Raw genomic sequence first — 22,044 nt, 5'->3', positions numbered from 1 at the left:
TTTTTTAGGTCTGTACAGATTTTCTCATTCTTCATTCAGTTTTGGTAATTTGTATCTTTTGGGGAGTTTGTCCATTTTAGCTATATTACCTAATATTTGGTATACAGTTATTCATAATATTTCCCTTTGATCCCTTTGATCAATTTTATTTCTGTAAGATTTATTGTCATGCCCCCTTTTTCCCTTACGATTTTGGTAATTTCTGTGTTCTCTCTTTCTAGTCATTCTAGCTAAAAGTTAGTCGATCTTATTAATCTTTTCAAAAACAAATTTTGGATTTGCTTATTTTTACTGTTGCTTTTCTCTTTCTATTTTATTTATTTCCTCTATAGTTTTTGTTATTTTCTTCCTTCTGCTTTCTTTGGGTTTAGTTTTATGTTCTTTTTTTAGCTTCTTAATGTGAATGGTTATGTATTGATACAAATATATTTTCCCCTTTAGGTTAGACATTTACAGCTGCAGATTTCTCTGTGAACACTGTTTTAGCTGTAACAAATAAATTTTGGTTTGTCGTATTTTCATTTAGATTAATGTCAATCTGACTCCCATATAATCTCTTTCACCAATTGGTTATTTAGAACTGTGTTATTTAATTTCCACACATTTGTAAATTCCTCAATTTTTCTCTTATTATTAAATTCTAATTTAACTTTATTCGCTTAAAGAATATAATTTGTATGACTTTAATCATTTTAAATTTATTGAGGCTCATTTTATGGCCTAACACATGGTATATTCTGGAGAATCCTTTGGAACTTGAGGATAATATATCTACTATTGCTGGGTGGAGTGTTATATAGATTTCTGTTAAATGTAGTTTAAGTGTAGTGTTCACATCTTCCATGTGTTCACCTTCTGCCTAGTTGTTCTATCCATTATTGAAAGTGAAACCTCCAGCTATTTCTAGTAACATTTTCTATTTTTCCCTTAAATTATTTCAGGTTTTTTTTTTTTTAAATCTAATATTAACATAATCATTCCAGGTCTTTTTTGGTTGTTGTTTGTGTTGGTCAGGATTCTCTAGAGAAACAGAATCAATAGAACATAGATGATAGATAGATACAGATATGGATGTAGATATATAGATTTTTTTTTCATAATTTCACCTTTTAGATTCAAGGGGTACATGTGCATGTTTATTCCTTAGGTACATTGTGTGATGCTGAAGTTCAGAGTATGATTGATCCTGTCACCAAGGTACTGAGCATAGTACCCAATAGTTTTTCAACCCATTGCCACCTCTCTTCACCCTCCCATCCCATATAGCCTAGTGTCTATTGTTGAATCTTCTTATGCCCATGAGTACCCATTGTTTAGCTCCCACTTACAAGAGAAAACATGCAGTATTTGGTTTTCTGTTCCTGCATTATTTCACTTGGGATAATGGCCTCTAGCTGCATCCATGTTGCTGCAAAGATACAATTTTTTTTTTTATGGCTATGTAGTATTCCATGGTGTATATGTATTACATTTTGTTTTCCAATCCACTGCTGATGGACCCCTAGTTTGATTCCCTATCTTTCCTATTGTGAATAGTGTTGTGATGAACATATGAGTGTAGGTGTCTTTATGGTTGAATTATTTATTTTGTTTTGATTGTTGGGTTGAATGGTAGTTCTATTTGTATTTCTTTGAGAAATCTTCAAATTGCTTTCCACAGTGGCTGAACTAACTTAGATTCTCACCAGTATAAAAGCATTCATTTTTCTCCATAGCCTTACCAACAGCTGTTTTTTATTTTTTACTTTTTAATAATAACCGTTCTGACAAAAGATGGTGTCTTATTGTAGTTTCTATTTGCATTTCTCTGATGATGAGTGATGTTGAGCATTTTTCATGTTTGTTGGCCACTTGTATGTCTAATCTTGAGAAGTATCTGTCCATGTCGTTTGTTCAGTTTTTAATAGGGTTTGTTTTTACTTGTTGATTTCTTTAAGTTTCTTATAGATTCTGGGTATCAGACCTTTGTTGGATACATCGTTTGCAAATATTTTCTCCCATTCTATAGGTTGTATACTCTGTACTTTTTGCTATGCAAAAGCTCTTTAGTTTAATTAGGTCCCACAAGCCAGTTTTTGTTTTTGTTGTAAATGCTTTAGAACAATTGCTTTTGAGCAACTTATTCATGATTTGTTTTCCAAGGCCAATTTCCAGAATGGTATGTTCTAGGTTTTCTTCTAGGATTTTCATAGTTTGAGGTCTTATATTTAAGTCTTTAATCCATCTTAATTTTTGTATATGGTGATAAAAAAGGGATCCAGTCTCATTCTTCTGCATATGGTTGGTCAGTTACTGCATCACTATGTATTGAATAGGGAGCCTTTCCACTTTGCTTAATTTTTTATTTTTATTTTGTTGAAGAGCAGTTGGTATGTGTGACTTTATTTCTAGTTTCTCTATCCTGTTTCATTGGTCAATGTGTCTGTTTCAGTACTAGTACCATGCTGTTTTTGTTATTGTAGCCTTACACTATAGTCTGAAGTTGGGTAATATGATACCTCTGGCTTTGTTATTTTTCTTAAACTTGCCTTGGCTATTTTGGCTCTTTTGTGGTTCTATATGAATTTTAGAATAGCTCATTCTAGTTCTGTGATAAATGACATGGCTTGACAGGAATAGTGTTGAATAGGTAGATTTCTTTGGGTAGTATGGCTATTTTAATGACATTGATGCTTCCAGGCCATAGTAATGGAATATTTTTTTCCTATTTGTTTGTGTCATGTATAACAGGGGGTCCCTAAACCCTAGGTCATGGACTGGTACTGCACAGCAGGAGGTGAGCGGTAGGTGGGAATTTTTTTTAAAAGGGCCAAATGTAGGTGTTTGTGTATTGCCTAAAACTCCTTGGAGGACAGATTACAGGGGATGGGGTGGAGTAGGATATAAAAAGCTATTAAATGGAAAAAAATGTATATACACACATATATACATATGTTTGAATGTATGTGTTGGCATAAACGTAGAAGAAATTTCATTAAAATGTTTATTATGAAAACAAACAAAAAAATCCCCAAAACCTCTGGGTAAAGAGATCACAATTTTTTATTTTCTCCTTTTACTTTCCATATTTTTGTATTTTCATATATATATATTATATATATATATATATATATAATTTGAGAAATTTTCTGGGTATTGATTTCTATTTTAATTCTGCTGCAATCCCAGAATATGGTTGGTATGATTTTGATTTTTTTAAATTGAGACTTGCTCTATGGTTATGTATGTGGTTGATCTTGGAGTATATTCCATGTGCAGATGAGAAGAATGAATATTCTGTGATTGATACGAGGAATATTCTATAGATGTCTGTTAGGTTGATCAAGTGGCATATTTAAGTGGACATGTGAACTGCACATATGAGGAATCTATCTATATATATATATCCTATTAGTTCTGTCCCTCTAGGGAACACTGACTAATACAAAATATTTCACCTCCTTAATTAGATGTATTCCTAAGTATTTTATTTTTATGGCTATTGTAAATAGGATTGTATTCTTGATTTTGCTCTCAGCGTGAATGTTAGTGGTGTATAGATATACTACCTATTTTTGTACATTGATTTTATATTCCGAAACTTTAACGAAGTTGTTTGTCAATTCCAGGAGCCTTTTGGTGGAGTCTTTGGGGGTGTTCTAGGTATAGAATCATATCTTGAATGAAGAGAGAGAGTTTGACTTCTTCTTTTCTTATTTGGATACTTTTTTTTTTTTTTTTTAAATCTTGCCTGATTGTTCTGGCAAGGATTTCCAGTACTGTCTTAAATAGGAGTGGTGAGAGTGGGCATCCTTGTTTTGTCCCAGTTCTCAAGGGAAATGCTACCAGCTTTTGCCGATTAAATATGGTGGTTGTGCATTTGTCATAGATGGCTTTTACTATTAATGTTTTGAGGTATGTTCTTTCAATGCCTAGTTTCTTTAGGGTTCTTATCATGGAGGGATTTTGGATTTTAATGAGAGCTTTTTATGCATGTGTTGAGATGATAATTTTTAATTTTAGTTTTTAATTCTGCTTACATGGTGAATCACAATTTTTTATTTGCATCCCAACCTTATATTCCAGGAATGAAGTCATGTTATCATGATGAATTAACTCTTTGACATGCTACTGGATTTGGTTTGCTATTATATTGTTTATAATTTTTACATCTATGTTCATCAGGGATATTAGCCTGTGGTTTTCTTTTTCCCCTGAGTCTTTGCCAGGTTTTGATATCATAGTGACTCTGGCTTTGTAGAATGAGTTAGGGAGAAGCCCCTTCTCATCAATATTTTTTGAATCGTTTCAGTAGGATCAGTAACAACTCTTATTTGGACTTCTGGTAGAATTCAGCTGTGAATCCATCTGGTCCAGGGCTTTTTTTGGTTGGTAAGTTTTTTATTACTGATTCAATTTTGGAACATGATATTGGTGTATTCAGGGTTTCAATTTCTTCCTGATTCAATTTTGTGAGATAGTGTATTTCCAGGAATTTATTCGTTTCCTCTAGATTTTCTAGTTTGTACACATGGAAGTGTTCCTAATAGTCTCTGAAGGTCTTTTATATTTCTGTGTGTTTGGTTGTAATGTTACCATTTTGTTTTTTTATCGTGCTGATTTTTATCTTCTCTCCTTTTTACTTCAAGTAGCTAGCAGTCTATCAATGTTGTCTATCCTCTCAAATAATAAATTTTGGGTTTCATTGATTCTTTTTATGGGTTTTTGGGTGTCAGTTTCATTCAATTCTGCTCTGATTTCGGTTATTTATTTTCTTCTGCTGGCTTTGTGCTTAGTTTGTTCTTGTTTTTCCATTTCCTCTATATGTGATGTTAGGTTGTTAATTTGAGATCTTTTTGACTTTTTAATTAGGCATTTAGTACTATAAACTTTCCTGTCAACACTACTTTTGCTGCGTCCCCTAGATTTTGGTTTGTTGTATCTCTATTTTCAGTTATTTCAAATAATTTTTTTATTTCTGCCTTAATTTTATTGTTAACCCAAAAGTAATTCAGAAGCAAGTTGTTTAATTTCTATGTACTTGTGTGGTTTTGAGACATTTTCTCGGTATTGATTTCTATTTTAATTCTGCTGCAATCCCAGAATGTGGTTGGTATGATTTTGATTTTTTTAAATTGATACTTGCTCTATGGTTATGTATGTGGTTGATCTTGGAGTATGTTCCATGTGCAGATGAGAAAAATGAATATTCTGTGATTGATATGAGGAATATTCTATAGATATCTGTTAGGTTGATCAAGTGGCATATTTAAGTGCAACATTTCTTTGTTAGTTTCTTGCCTTGATGATCAGTCTAATGCTATCAGTGGGGTTTTGAATTCCCCTACTATTGTTGTCCAGCTAAGCCTTTTTGTACATCTAGGAGTATTTGTTTTATGAATCTGTGTTCAAAAAGATATTTTTATTTTGTTATTTGGATTAGCTTATGTGATTATGGAGACTGGCAAGTTCCACAATATGCAGGTTGAGTCAGCAAGCTAGGCACCATGGGGCACCAATGGTTTAGTTCCAGTCAAAGTCTGAAAACCTGAGAACCATGAGAGCTGATGGTATAGTTCCAGTCTGAAAGACAGCAGGCTCAAAATACAGGATGACAATATCTCTCAGTTGAAAGTCAATTAAGCAGGAAGGACTGTCTCTTAAGTGGAGGAGAAACATCCTTTTTTTTTTTTTTCAGCCTTTCAACTTAATAGTTGGATGATGCCCACCTACATTAGGAAGAACAATCTGCTTAACTTATTCTACTGATTTACAGGTTAAGCTCATCAAAAAACACCCTCATAAAAACACCCAGAATGATGTTTTACCATATATTGGATACTGTGTGACCCAGTCACATTGTCATATATATTTAACTATCACATATGGTATTATAGTATTATTTTTCACCCTATTATTTTAAAACTATTTGTATCTTTGAATCTAAAGGGGATTTCTTACAGTTAACATATAGTTGGATTTTAATTTTTTTTCTTTTAACTTTTATCTTAGACTCAGGGGTACATGTACAGGTTTGTTAATATAGGTAAAGTCAAGTCACGGGGGATTGGTATACAGACTGTCTCATCATGCAGGTATGAGACATAGTAGTACCTTGTAGATATTTTTCTTTCTCACCTCCCACCCACCACCCTCAAGTAGATCCCAGTGTCTGTCATTTCCCTCTATGTGTCCATGTGTTCTTGTTATTTAGCTCCCACTTATAAGGACAACAGGCAGCATTTGATTCTGTTCCTACATTAGTTCACTTAAGATAATGGCATCCAGCTCCATCCATGTTGCTGCAAAGGACATAATCTTGTTCTTTTTATGGATGCATAATATTCCATGGTGTATATACACCACATTTTCTTTATCTAGTCTACCACTGATGGTCATTTAGGTTGATTCCATGTCTGCTATTGTGAGCATGCTACAGTAAATATATACATGCATGTGTCTTTTTGGTAGAATGATGATATTCCTTTGGGTATATACCCATTAATGGGATTGTTGGGTTGAATGGTAATTCTGTTTTTAGTTCTTTGAGGAATCACCACATTGCCTTCCTTGCTGGTTGAACTAATTTACCCTCCCACCAGCAGTGTATAAGCATTCCTTTTTCTCTGTAATCTTGCCAGTATCTTCTTTTTTTTTTTTTTTTTTTTTTTTTTTTTTTACTAATAATAGCTATTCTAACACATATAAGCAGGTATCTCATTATTGTTTTATTGCATTTCTCAAATGATTAGTAATGTTGAGTATTTTTTTACATGCTTGTTGGCTTCCTGTATGTCTTCTTTTAAAAAGTGTCTGTTCAAGTATTTTTCCCACTTTTTAATGGGATTGTATGATTTTTGCTTGTAAATTTATATACATTCCATATAAATTCTGGCTACTATATGTAGTTAGAAGCATAGTTTGTAAATATTTTTTCCCTTTCTGTAAGTTGTCTGTTTACTCAGCTGATAGTTTCTTTTGCTGTGCAGAAGCTCTTAAGTTTAATTAGATCTCATTTGTAAATTTTTGCCTTTGTTGCAATTGCTTTTGGCATCTTTGTCATGAAATCATTGCCAGTTTCTATATCCAGATGGTATTTCCTAGGTTATCTTCCAGAGTTTTTATAGTTTTAAGTTTTACATTCAAGTTCTTAACTCATCTTGAGTTGATTTTTGTATATGGTTCAAGGAGGCATCTGGTTTCAATCTTCTGCATATGGCTAGCCAGCTATCCCAGCACCATTTATTGAATGGGAATACATTTCTCCATTGCTTGTTTTTGTCAGTTTTGTCAAAGATGAGATGGTTGTAGGTGTGCAACTTTATTTCAGGGTTTTTGATTCTGTTCCGTTGGTCTGTGTATCTGTTTTTGTACTGGTACCATACTGTTTTGGTTACTGTTGCCTTGTAGTATATTTTGAAGTCAGGTAGTATGATGCTTCCAGCTTTATTCTTTTTGCTTAGGATGCCTTGGTTCTTCAGGTTTTATTTTGTTTCCAAATGAATTTTAAAATAGTTTTTTCTAGTTCTGTGAAGAATGCCATTTGTAGTTTGATAAGTGTAGCATTGAATCTGTAAATTTTGGGGGAAGTATGGCCATTTTAACAATATTGATTCTTCCTATTTATGAGCATGGAATGTTTTCCCATTTGTTTATGTCATCTCTCATTTCTTTGAAGAGTATTTTGTAATTCTCATTGCAGAGATCTTTCATTTCCCTGTGTAGCTGTATTCCTAGGTATTCTTTTTGTGGCAGTGTAAATGGGATTGCCCTCCTTGTTTGGCTCTTGGTTTGGAGGTTGTTGGTATATAGGAATGGTACTGATTTTGTACATGGATTTCTTATCCTGAAACTTTGCTGACGTTGTTTATCAGCTCAAGGAACTTTTGGTCAGACAATATGGAGTTTCAAGTTATAGAATCCTGTTGTTGCAAAATGAGATAGTTTGACTTCCTCTTTTCCTATTTGGATGCCTTTTTTTTCCTTTTTCTTGCCTGATGGCTCTGGCCAGAAATTCCATACCACGTTAAATAGGAGTAGCGAGAGAGGGCATCTCTGTGTTGTGTGAGTTTTCAAAAAGAATGCTTCCAGCTATTGCCCTTTCCATATGATGTTGTCTGGGGATTTTAAAAGAAGAGTCTTTATTTTAAAGTATGTTCCTTCAATGCCTAGTCATTTGAGGGTTTTTAACATGAAGGATGTTGAATTTTATTGAAAATATTTTCTACATCTATTGAGATAATCATGTGTATTTTGTTTTTAGTCAGTTTGGTTCATTTTTACCCTGGGCTATTTTGTCTGTCAGCTCCTGTATTGTTTTCTTATAATCCATAGCTTCTTTGGATTGTTTCAATGTTCTCCTGAATCTCGATGATCTTCATTCCTGTCCATATTCTTAATTCTATGTCTGTCATTTCAGGAACCTCAGCCCATTTAAGAATCATTTCTGGGAAACGAATGCATTCATTTGGAGGAAAGAATATATTCTGGCCATTTAAGTTACCAGAATTCTTACGCTGGTTCTTTCAGTTCTTTCTCATCTCTCTCTCTCTCTCTCTCTCTCTCTCTCTGTGTGTGTGTGTGTGTGTGTGTGTGTGTGTCTGTGTGCTTAACTTTGGTATAAATTGAGTATAGCCAGTAAAATTATATTCTGGATGTTTTCAGAGGGCTGATGCTTGGTGCAAGACTTGTATTTGTAGCTGAATTTTTGTTTTTGGTTTCACAGGAGGATATGATAGCAAAATATTATTGCTGTTGAAGTTTGGGATGTGAACTAGTAGGTGGTGCTTAAGCATAATGATCAGTAGGTAGGCTCTTCCTCAGTCATGTAACTCCTCTGTATTTCCTCATGTTTGAAGCCATGCTCCCTCTCAGGGCTCTGAAAGTGTGGACTCCTCTTTCTCTTGAGTGCTGGCTGCAGATCTTGGCTTGGCACTCCCAGGCTGCTTGCAGCAGCTCTGGGGTGATCTTAGGCTTTATGTTTCTTCCCCAACTTGGTGGCAGCAAAGGAGTGGACCTTAGCAGTGGTTGTGTTCAAGAGTTTTTCACTTGTCTCTTGGGGTTCTATCCCAGAGATATGTGGAGTGGCAATCAATTAGTGCTATTGGCTCATGATACGGCAGCTGCTGTGTGGGCCCAAGCTGGGGAGGAGGTGTCTGGTTATGAGCAGGGGGTGTGGGTGGGACCCATGGGAGACAGATTGGCCTTCTCTCCTTAGGGCAACTGCAGCTTTCTGAAGGTGTGGATAAAGCACTCAGTATCTTTACTCCTTCCACAGTCCAAGGGAAGCAAGGGAAGTACCACCGCAGAGGTGCTTTTGGTTTCCCTGGTAGCTCCACCTCCAAGAAACATGGAGCTGCTCCTGATGAGACTATTCAGCCAGAGGGTGTGGCAGCTATACTGACAGCCTGAGCTAGTGGGTCTGTTTGTGGGGTTTTGGGCCATCAAGGGATCACAGGAAGGAGAGAGTGGGCTCCTCTCTATATTGTGGCTGTTATCTGCTATAAGTTCAGGTGAAGCCCCCAGACTCTTTGTTATTTCCTTAGACCAAGAGAAACAGGAGCAGAGCCATTTCTGTGGCAGTGGCAGAGGGGTTGTCACTTGCTTTTGAGAGACTCTCCCCAGGGAAACTGACAGCCACCACCAGTGGGTATGTTCAACCATGGGTTGGGCAACTATTCTGTGGTCCTGAACCAGGGGCCCAACCTGGTGAAAAGTGGGGGTTAGGCTTTCCCAGGGAAGATGGACTGGACTCCGATTCATGCGGTGGCTGCAGTGTGTTGGCGGTTCCAGTGTATTGACTAGGTCCTTTATTCTTTCCCTAGCCTGATGGTAGTTAGAGTGGTACCACTGCATCCGCAATGGCAAAAGGGTTGTGGGTTGAGTGGGATTTTCTCCTTGGAGAAATGCTGAGCCACCTCTTCAGTATTCAGGTGGGGGCAGGGTAGATATGCTGGAGACCCAGGTCAGGAGGCTGCGCTCAGTGGGGAGATGTAAGGACAGGGACATGCATGGAGAACAGTCCTGCCACTTTTCCATAGGGCGGCCACACCGTACTGCGGGTTCACGCTAGACAGTAGTCACTCAGGACTCTTCAGAGCCTGAAGGCAGGAAAGATGAGGGCTTCAAAACAGCAAAGATGGCGGCCCACTCCACCCTCTGGAAGCTCCAGTCCAGGAGGTACAGATCTGCTACTGTCCTGAGTGCCCCACTGAGGGTTGGCTGGTGTCCCAGACCAGTGGGTCTTATCCTGAGAGGTGCAGTGGAATCAAATCATGCAGACGATCACTGCTCAGCTTCCTGGATCTAGCCCCTTTCCTCAGGGCCTATGTGGGAGCCTAGGCACCCCTTTTGCTGGAGCTGTAGCCACTAATGCTGGGATGCCGAGGATCCAAGGCTCTCCACATTCCATGCGTGCCTGAGTAGTGGCTCTGCCCAGACTGTATATAGCTCTGCATGTCAGTCTGAAGGCCTTGGTGGAGTGGACTCACAAGGGGATCTCCTGATCCCAGGGTTGCAAAGATCTATGGAAGAAGTGTGAGTCCTTGGCATCTCTCACTCACTATTTCCCCATGTAGGGGGTGTCTTCCCTGACTGTGCCACTCCTGGGTGTGTGGTCATCCTGTCTTGCTCCTCTCTGTTCTCCATGGGTTGAGTTGTCAATTTGTCTCCTTGATGAATCTCAATATGTTCGCCTGGATGTTTTAGTTGAAGATGTAGTATTTACTTGCCACCTCCTTTTCTCTCTGTGAAAACAATGTGTACTAGTTCCCTCTAGTCAGTCATCTTTTCCTTTCCCCTGGTTTGTTTTTTTAGAAATCGTTATGCCAGTATCTGCCTCTTGGTTAAAGTATTTTGTCACTTTACATTTAAAGTACTTATCAATAAAGTGCGATTTATTTCTGCCATTTTCCATTGTTTTCTAGATGCCTGATGTCTTTTCTGTTCCTTGTGTTCATCCATTACTACCTTCTTCTGTGATAAATACATATTTTCTGGTGTACTATACTAATTTATTTCCTTTGTTTATTTTAATATACATGGATATACGTTTTTGAGATTTTTTTCTTAGTGGTTGTTCTAGTGATTACAATTAATGTCTTTACTTCAATCTATCTTGTTTAGATTAATTCCAAAATAACTTCAATAGTATACAAAACTATTTCTTTTTTTTTTTTAAATCAGTGTTGACCAGGTTGGCCTTGAACGTGTAGCCTCACCTCCCCGAGTGCCAGGGCAACTGGCCTGAGCCACTGTGGCTCCCAAAACGTTTCAATATAGTTTTCCCTACCCTCCTTAGTGGTCTTTGTTGTCATAACAATTACATCTTTATGTATCATAATCTATCAACTTGGTTTCATAAAAATTTCTTTTTGCAATGATCTTTTAACTTACATATGAAAAGAAAAGGTTTTAAGCCATTTTTTACTTTGTTTTCTATTTACCTATATAGTTTCCTTTACTTTTGCTCTTTATTTCTTCATATGGATTCAAGTTTCGGTATGATATCTGTTGTTTCAGCTTAATGACTCCTTTCAATATTTCTTGTAAAATAGGTCTGCTGGCAACAAATTCCCTTAGTTTTTTTTTTTTCTTTTTAATATGAAATATCCTAATTTTTACTTTTGTTTTTGCTGTCCTGTTATTTATAAGAGTCCTGTGTAACAATTTTATGAAGTTCTGACAACTGTGAATTATCAGTTGGAAAATACTGCTCTAAGTTCATTTTATTTTTCATTTATTTATTTTTTATTATACTTTAAGTTCTAGGGTCCATGAGCACAACGTGCGGGTTTGTTACATAGGTATACATGTCTCATGTTAGTTTGCTGCACCCATTAACTCATCATTTACATTAGGTATGTCTCCTAATGCTATCCCTCCCCCAGTCCCCCACTCCCTGACAGGCCCCAGTGTGTGATGTTCCCTGCCCTGTGTTCAGGTGTTCTCATTGTTCAATTCCCACCTATGAGCGAGAACATGCAGTGTCTAGTTTTCTGTCCTTGTGATAGTTTGCTGAGAATGATGGTTTCCAGCTTCATGCATGTCCCTGCAAAGGACATGAACTCATCCTTTTTTATGACTGCATAGTATTCCATGGTATATATGTGCCACATTTTCTTAATCTAGTCTATCATTGGTGAACATTTGAGTTGGTTCCAAGTCTTTGCTATTGTGAATAGTGCCACAATAAACATGCGTTTGCATGTGTCTTTATAGTAGCATGATTTATAATCCTTTTACTATAACCCCAGTAATGGGATCACTGGGTCAAATGGTATTTCTACTTCTAGATCCTTGAGGAATTGCCACACTGTCTTCCACAATGGTTGAACTAATTTACAGTCCCACCAACAGTGTAAAAGCATTCCTACTTTTCCACATCCTCTCCACCATCTGTTGTTTCCTGACTTTTTAAAGATCACTATTCCAACTGGTGTGAGATGGTATCTCATGGTGGTTTTGATTTGCATTTGTCTGATGACCAGTGATGATGAGCATTCTTTCACGTGTCTGTTGGCTGCATAAATGTCTTCTTTTGAGAAGTGTCTGTTCATATGCTTTGCCCGCTTTTTGATGGGGTTGTTTGTTTTTTTCTTGTAAATTTGTTTAAGTGCTTCATAGATTCTGGGTATTAGCCCTTCATCAGATGGGTAGATTGCAAAAATTTTCTCCCATTCTGTAGGTTGCCTGTTCACTCTGATGGCAGTTTCTTTTGCTGTGCAGAAGCTCTGTAGTTTAATTAGGTCTCATTTGTCTATTTTGTCTTTTATTGCCATTGTTTTTGGTGTTTTAGTCATGAAGCCCTTGCCCATGCCTATGTCCTAAATGGTATTGCCTAGATTTTCTTCTAGGGTTTTTATGGTTTTAGGTCTTGCATTTAAATCTTTAATCCATCTTGAGTTAATTTTTGTATAAGGTATAAGGAGGGGGTCCAGTTTCTGTTTTCTGCATATACCAGTTTTCACAACACCATTTATTCAATAGGGAATCCTTTCCCCATTGCTTGTTTTTGTCAGGTTTGTAAAAGATCAGATGGTTATAGATGTGTGGTGTTATTTCAGAGGCCTCTCTTCTGTTCCATTGGTCTATATATCTGTTTTGGTACCAGTTCCATGCTGTTTTGGTTACTGTAGCCTTGTAGTATAGTTTGAAGTCAGGTAGCGTGATACCTCCAGATTTGTTCTTTTGTCTTAGGAGTGTCTTGGCTATGTGGGCTCTATTTTGATTCCATATGAACTTTAAAGTAGTTTTTTCTAATTCTGTGAAGAAAGTCATTGGTAGCTTGTTGGGGATGGTGTTGAAGCTATAAATTACCTTGGGCAGTATGACCATTTTCACGATATTGATTCTTCCTATCCATGAGCATGGAATGTTCTTCCATTTGTTTGTGTCCTCTTTTATTTCGTTGAGCAATGATTAATTGTTCTCCTTGAAGAGGTCCTCTTCGTAGCAACCGTGAATGGGAGTTCACTCATGACTTGACTGTTGGTTTGTCTGTTATTGGTCTAGTGGAATGCTTCTGATTTTTGCACATTGATTTTGTATCTTGAGACTTTGCTGAATTTACTTATCAGCTCAAGGAGATTTTGGGCTGAGATGATGGGCTTTTCTAAATATACAATCTTGTCATCTGCAAACAGGGACAATTTGATTTCTTCTTTTCCTAACTGAATACTCTTTATTTCTTTATCTTGCATGATTGCCCTAGCCAGAACTTCCAATAGTATGTTGAATAAGAGTGGTGAAGAGAGGGCATCCCTGTCATGTGCCAGTTTTCAAAGGAAATACTTCCAGTTTTTGCCCATTCAGTATGATATTGGCTGTGGGTTTTTCATAAATAGCTCTTATTATTTTAGATATGTTCCATCAATACTGAATTTATTGAGAGTTTTTAGCATGAAAAGCTGTTGAATTTTGTCAAAGGCCTTTTCTGCATCTATTGAGATAATCATGTGGTTTTTGTCCTTGGTTTTGTTTATGTGATGGATTATGTTTATTGATTTGTGTATGTTGAACCAGCCTTGCCTCCCAGAGATGAAGCTGACTCGATCGTGGTGAATAAGCTTTTTGATGTGCTGCTGGATTCGGTTAGCCAGTATTTCACTGAGGATTTTCGCATTGATGTTCATAAGGGATATTGGTCTAAAATTCTCTTTTTTTGTTGTGTCTCTGCCAGGCTTCGGTATCAGGATGATGTTGGCCTCATAAAATGAATTAGGGAAGATTCCGTTTTTCTGTTGATTGGAATAGTTTCAGAAGGAATGGTACCAGCTCCTCTTTGTACCTCTGGTAGAATTCAACTGGGAATCCGTTTGATCTGGACTTCTTTTCGTTGGTAGGCTATTAATTGTTGCCTCAATTTCAGAGCCTGTTATTGGTCTATTCAGAGATTCAACTTCTTCCTGGTTTAGCCTTGGAAGGGTGTGTGTGTCCAGGAATTGATCTTTTTCTTCTAGATTTTCTAGTTTATTTGCACAGAGGTGTTTATAGTATTCTCTGATGGTAATTTGTATGTCTGTGGGGTCGGTGGTGATATCCCCTTTATCATTTTTTTATTGTGTCTATTTGATTCTTCTCTCTTTTCTTCTTTATTGGTCTTGCTGGCAGTCTATCAATTTTGTTAATCTTTTCAAAAAACCAGCTCCTGGATTCACTGATATTTTGAAGGGTGTTTTGTGTCTCTATCTCCTTCAATTCTGCTCTGATCTTAGTTATTTCTTGCCTTCTGCTAGCTTTTGAATTTGTTTGTGTTTTCCACATTAGAATGACAAAGTCACCTTTTTAAAGTCACTGCCATATTGAACAACAACAAATCTAACATTGGAGGAATGTCTATGTTTTACAGACTGCCTTTACATTACTCTATTTCATCTTTAAGAACACTCCTGTGAAGAAACAGGACATGTGAAATAACTTTCCCAGTCATCCACTTGGTAATTTCTTTAAATTGAGTTTCACCTCAAGGTTATATATCTCTTAAATTGTGAAATGTTTCCACTACATTGTAGGATATCATTTTAGAAATTTTAAGTATTTCTGTGAAGGCCCTTCATTTTGTGACATTGTTAACAACAGAGGTTATAACATCTCTTTTTATGAACGAGGATTTGAAGTCACTATGCTCATTTTGCTTTTATGAATGCTCTAAATTAGTCATAAGTAAAAATAAGTGAAGCTATTTCAGTTCTTTTGAATAAAAAGGAAAGCAGATTTTCTCAGTTCGGAAGGATAAAGACACAAGTCTGCTCAATGAGATGTAGTTACAAGATGGTGTGACTTACTCCTACCATGTACTGAATATCTATTTGTAAAATACTTGGAGATTTCTCCCCTGGTTTTTGTGAGTAAAAATCTGGTGGTTATCTCAATTTGGTATTAATTGCTAGTGATTTGCTTGTAATAGCCTAATGATTGTGCCTACTGGAGGAAGATAACAAAAGAGAATGAGAGAAGGGAACCTTGTAGTAGCAGCTCTTAGATTCTGTGAATGAAGAAATCCCAAGAGGAAACCATAGTTAGTTACAACAATTAGCCAAGAGTGATTACACTGCAGAAAACAAGTATCCCACTTGTATTCTATCACTAACTAAAAGGCAAAAAAAAATATTAAGGTAATGCAAGGTCTTAAAAAAGGGCATGGTTATATTGTCTTCCTAATAAGAATAACAAAGATATCTGTCCTTATCACATAGTACATAGTATCTCCAGGGCTTTTCTGCTGATCAGGCAGGATAAAGTGTTTCTTGACAGAACACATAAATTATTTTCATTAGGAAATCAGGCAGCTTAAGACTCCATTAAGGCAGAAAAAAATAAGTGCAGAACCTGGAGAGTGGATCAAAAGAGCAAAGAAGAAATGGGGAATTTAAAAAATGGTCTACGCTAGAGATCTCTAACCGATATGAGAGTCCACAGTGAGGGAGATTCTAGGACTGGTGGAGAAGCTCCAAGTATAAGGTAGTCTAGGCTAATTGAAATATAACAAGAAACGTACAGGAGAGTATATACATATGAAAAAGGAAAACTAGGAGGAGAGGCAATATATTTGTGGAGATACAAGAAAGGCTTCTCTTACAAAAGGAGAGGTCAACCAATGTGGGTTGGAATTGCTGGAAGGAAGATCCTTAAGATTGATTATGTGATTGTCTGCAATATGAAGACAATGGTATGTAGACTAGATGTAGACATTAAGGAGGTCAAGTGTTTTCTAAGATTATTTTTTGGGCTGACAGACTTTCTATACCTGATGTCTGATTGATGTCTACACTGATATTAATTCACTGTGATTATGAACCGTATAAAGGAAATTGTAATCTATTCTGATTATAAACTATGTATGGGAAATTGTTTTATAATGGAGAGAATGTATACTATGTCTCAGTATATAATCATCTGCTTTTCCTCTGATGCTTTAAGCCAGTCATATCACTTATTGTCAGCTTCCTGCTCACCCCTCAGACACCCCCTCCTGTCATAAGTATCAGACCTTCACATCATATTTGTCTCCATCTGTATCAGAACTCTTTACTCTTACTCCAAATACACTCTAACCTCTGACCTTTGCTTTTTCTTATTTGTATATATGTACCCTCAACCTATGAACTCTGATACTGTAAACCAAAATTAAAGTCTAAGCCCCACCCTGCCAGCCATCTAAGTGGACTTCCTCCTCAGCTGGGATCTTTTAAAATTTAACCCAAGAGACTGTTTCAGGCCACAAGGGGAAGTAGGGGTCAGACATGCCTCATTATACTTCTCTGGCATAACATCACATAACGAATAAAATAAATCAAAATATTTTAATCCCAAATATATTTCCTTCTCCTATCTTGAAATAGCCCTGCAAAGTTTGTTCTTTGGGAAAAATCTACGTTCTGTAGAGTATCTCTTTTTCCCTTTTTCTTCTTTCCAAATCCAGGAGATAATCAACCAAGAGTCAGGTACACTTTTAAGTCCCATAAGAAAATATTTTACAACATGTTCTCTCTGAAGCCTGCTAGCTAAAAGCGTCCTCTGCACAATAAAACTTTAGTCTCCATAATTCTTTATCTTAACCCAAATATTCCTCTCTATTGATTCCAGGTCTTTGGATAAACTCAAACAATTGTCAACCAGAAAAATTTTTAAATCTACCTACAAGCTGGAAGCCCCCTACTTCAAGTCATTCTGCCTTTCTGAACCAAACCAATGTATTTCTTAAATGTATTTGATTGAAGTCTTATGCCTTCCTAAAACAAGCTGCACCCTGACCACCTTGGGAACATGTTTTCAGGACCTCCTGAGGGCTGTGTCATGGGACATGGTCACGCATATTTGGCTCAGAATAAATCTCTTTAAATGTTTTACAGGGTTTGACTTTTTTTGTTGACGATACTATCCATCCTTTTCTTCAGATCATATACTCTATTATTTATTTATTTATTTATTGAGTTAGAATTTCGCTCCTGTTGCCCAGGCTGGAGTTCAAAGGTGCGATCTCAACTCACTGCAATCTCCGCCTCCTGGGTTTAAGCGATTCTCCTGCCAAGCAGCTGGGATTACAGGTGCCTGCCACCAGGCCCAGCTAATTTTTTTGTATTTTTAGTAGAGGCAGGGTTTCACCATGTTGGCCAGGGTGATCTCGAACTCCTGATGTCAGGTGATCCACTTGTCTCAGCCTCCCAGAGTGCTGAGATTACAGGTGTGGGCCACCGTGCTTGACCCAGTTCATATACTCTCTTGAAAAGGAGTTGTCCTATTCTCGTTTCAACTTCAGGAAAACTATACTTTGATGCACAGACATTAGGCCAGCTCTGAGACTGACCAGCCCCATCCTTAATCTCATCAAAAGAAGTAATGACAATGGACATAACAGAGTTAAATAAAATGTAATAAGAACACAGAAGAAGGAAGCAATGTATTAATGCATGAGCTATTCTTTATGAGTAAGACATTAACAGATGTTTAAAGAGAAAATGATATTTTGGGAAGATGGACTTATTTGAATAAAGTCGTCTGGGTCTTGAAGTGCATAGCATTTTAAGAACAATGAGTCATCTATTGTAAGGGAAACACGTAGAACATGTGCCAAAGAACTTGCTCTGAGATTAAGTTGAAAATACAGATTAGTGTCAGAATCTGAAGTGTCTTGAATGCTACGATAAAACATTTTTACTTTCACTACCAATAGTAGAAGTCTCTAAAGGTCACTGAGCATGACCAATATGATCACATCTGTATTTGGACCGGCAATTTTGTTACCAATGCACAATATAGTATTTGAAGAGAAAGAGATCAATAAAGGCTATTGTGATAGCCAAATAAGAAATGAAAGCATCTTGGGCATTAACATGGCAATAGAAATAGAAAGGAGAAAAAAAATGGGGATATTTTGGAAATCGAATAGCAGTAAGATGTTATTTCAGATTACGGAGAAAGACAGATATAACAGTGACTGTTATATCTATATTCAATAAATGGTTCATACCTTCTACTGTGATAGAATATTAAAGAACTGGAGATATGTCATTTCAAGTACGTTTAGTATGAAGTATATATTTAGTATGAGGATTAACATATATAAATAACTAAAGGCAAATAGAAATTCAATTCTGCAGGTAATACAAGAGGGAAGTCATCTAGAACTATTGATATGGACATGTAAATCTAGAAAGATCCTTGCTTCCATGGTACAGAAGCAACTTATTTTACAAGTGCTAATATATTTATTTTGTTTTGCTTTGTTTTTGAGACAGTCTTACTTTGTCACCCAGGCTGGAGTGCAATGTCACGATCTCAGCTCCCTGCAACCTCCACTTTCCAGGATTAAACGATTCTCATGCCTCAGCCACCTGAGTAGCTGGAATTACAGGCACACGCTACCACTCCCAGCTAACATTTTCGTATAATTAGTAGAGAAAGTGTTTCACCATGTTGGCCAGGAAGGTCTCAAACTCCTGACCTCAAGGAACGCACTCGCCTTGGCCTCTCAAAGTGCTGGGATTACAGGCGTGAGCCACCGCGCCCAGCCCAAATGGTAATATATTTGCTATATTTTCATATAATGTATTTGCCGATAGTAGTGGCCTTGTTAATGTCTAAATTATCAACCAATTATAATTAAGAAAGTGATGGTATATAACGTGTCAAATGCAGTTTTGTTATTTATTCTCATTTCTATCTTCCTATAAACAAATCTATTATCAACATACAGCTAATCACCTTGCAACAGACAAATAAACAGTGCATTATTTTAAAATGTAAATACGTTGGCAAATTCCTTTTTCCAAAAAAAGGGACATGTTTCCAAAAGAAGAGTAATGTTGCTATACATTTCCTCGAGACTACATGCTAGGTTAAGGTGGTTCTATTGATGACAGATATGGCGTACAGATATATATTTTATATTTCTATATCCAGCACAATAATAGGCACATATTAGAGACAATATGTTTTTGTTGAATGAAGTAAAATAATAAACATTAGATGTAAAACACTAGTCCTTCATTGTGTAGTAACCCACTCCATGCTTATTGAATACTCTCTTCTGTGTAAGGTCTGCTTTTTCTTCAGTGCTGTTTACTTTGCTCAGGATTTAGAATTTTCCCACAAAAATGATACAATGTTAATACGTACATCGTTCATAGAAAGTTATGCAGAGTGGAAATTTATCTGGGTATAAAATACTACACACATCTCAGGACTTCTGGGACACAGAGAAAAACCGCATCAGAATTGCAAGTTTTAATTAATCGATCATACTGGGAGGACCAATCCAAAGTGCATTTTTTTCAAAATTCTGAAATAGAAATATTGTTACTAATTAAAATGTGACCAATTTTGTTTCTCAATGCTTTTGTTTCTCAGTGCTTTTGTTTCTCAGTGCTTTGCTAATAGCACAGATTTTGATCAAATCATTCCTGTGAATTACCCCCTTGGCAGTGAATTGTAGTCAATGACATTGGCATACCCATAGATTAGTTTCAGATGTATGAAGGAAAATTCTAAATGAATCCTTTCAATAACAGTGAAATTAAAATAGATTGCACTTATTTTTTAGTCAGAGAATTATAGAGAGGCATTTATTTATGTGTGTATTTTTTGTTTGTTTTTAATATTTTGATTTGCTTCTCTACCTTCTGTAGCCATGAGGGTAATTTTGTTTACCACAAGACTCATGTAGGGCAAGAAGGAATTCCAAATTAAACGTTACTTCTATGTTATCAGTTGTTTTTCAATCATATTTTGGGAGAACTACATTAAATGGAAATTAATTTAATTGGTTTGCTTTCACATGTTTAAATGGTTGATTTATTACTTATCAAATTTTCCTTATACTGTCTTCACCTTATTTGTTGTAACAGCTTGGGAATCATGTAAAAGCCGTCAGAAAACATGGTCACTATTTATTGTATAAATACTAGTATGAAATCAAGTTGCCTTTTCTTTTTCCTTTTTACATGTATCTGAGACTACCTTTTATGGCAAGCTACTTAACAGCTCATTAGACTGAGTGCTGCAGGATAGATCTAAGCTATTCTCCTCTCTTCTCAGGAAGTCTTTGATTTGTTTTGACCATCTAAGGAAAGTTAATGGGTTATTGTCTGTATATGTTCTCTCCTTTATCTAATCTCTGAAAAATGTTCTGATCATTAGCATTGACAGAATAAGTTGTAGATATGAACTAAAATCCACATCAGAGGGAAGACACAGGGAGTTTATTTACTTTCTGAATGTATATTACATCTTTTCCCTGAAGCACTTTCATATCCCAGGAGTATTTCTTCTCATTATGAACTATACCCATATGTGCTGAGCACTGAAACTTGTGCAGATTTGTCAGAAATGAAAAGCATCTGATGAAGCAAATGCTTTTTTACAAATATTATTGAGCTACCACACTTGAATATTATTCTTACTTGAAATTAATCACTGAAACAATTGATATCTCAATGGTAATGAAGAAGGAAAATGATTAATAAAAGGGCCTTGAGCCTCAAAAGAGGCATGTGCTTTTATTAAAAACATATATTCAATAATAGAAAAACTAGTGAATATGTGTCAGGATTTGCCTATCAATCAGTTAATACATTTTAATTTTTAATATCTAGATTATGTTTATATAGTATATGAATGCTATAAACAATTTATGAATATTATTGGAAAATAAATTTTAGTTTTATCCTAATAACTAATGCATGATTTAAGATTTTACAGATAATTTATTAAAGTCAATCCTCATCTGTTATATTATCAAAAATAACAAAACTTTAACAATGAATAAGTGGACTAATTGTATGTTTCATTCCAGACATTAGTAATATCATTACTAATATCATTCCAGATATTAGTACTGCCCTGGCACTAATAAAAATATTAAAAATTATGTAAAAAGTGCATTATTCACTTTCTACACAAGCTGATTGTTAAGCATTGAATCATTATAATTTTTTTTTATCATTTCTGGACTGTTGACCTATACAACTATGAGTTTATGCTGAAAAAAAAGGAAATGTAGTCTGTTATAAAAAATTGTATTTTTCTATTTTTTTTTTTTTTTTTTTTTTTTTTTTTTTTGAGATGGAGCTTCGCTCTGGTTGCCCAGGCTGGAGTGAAATGGTGCAATCTCGGCTAACCGCAACCTCCGCCTCCCAGGTTCAAGCGATTCTCCTCCCTCAGTCTCCCGAGTAGCTGGGTTTACAGGCATGTGCCACCAAACCCGGCTAATTTTGTGTTTTTAGCAGAGACAGAATTTCTCCAGGTTGATCAGGCTGGTCTCACACTCCCGACCTCAAGTGATCCACCTGCCTCAGCCTCCCAAAGTGCTGGGATTACAGGCATGAGCCACCGCACCCGGCAAGAATTGTATTTGTCTTAAAAATATTTTATTCAATAAAAATTTATACTTATTTATTGAAGATATACTGGGTACTTTATGAGGCCCCCAAAATATTAAAAAGATGACTATTTAATGTATATAGGTAGTAATTAGACTAAGACATTGGCAAAAATAATTTCAATATTGTAAGAAGCATTTAAAATTTAAGGAAATTCTGTCTTAATCCAAAGACTGAGCATATATTT

The 22,044-nt window shown here is 36.1% G+C and overlaps 1 protein-coding gene across 5 annotated transcripts in view; it reads left to right on the top strand.

Moving 5' to 3' along the window:
* The window catches only part of CCSER1 (coiled-coil serine rich protein 1), a 1,438,304-nt gene that overhangs the window by 1,347,844 nt on the left and 68,416 nt on the right, over window positions 1-22,044 (top strand). Inside the window, exon 12 of one of the 5 annotated variants that reach the window (XM_050790441.1) lies at window positions 17,065-17,351. The exons of the other annotated variants lie outside the window; for them this stretch is intronic. Coding sequence (XP_050646398.1) covers window positions 17,065-17,076 — 12 coding nt within the window. The 3' untranslated portion in view covers window positions 17,077-17,351. Of the gene's footprint in view, window positions 1-17,064; window positions 17,352-22,044 lie in introns of those variants that run through there. 5 annotated transcript variants of the gene reach the window in all.

The sequence above is a fragment of the Macaca thibetana genome, chromosome 5 (genome assembly GCF_024542745.1).
Source record: "Macaca thibetana thibetana isolate TM-01 chromosome 5, ASM2454274v1, whole genome shotgun sequence".
NCBI lineage: Eukaryota > Metazoa > Chordata > Mammalia > Primates > Cercopithecidae > Macaca > Macaca thibetana.
Note: the sequence above shows the minus strand (reverse complement) of the source record. Positions and strands in the feature narration are given on the sequence as shown.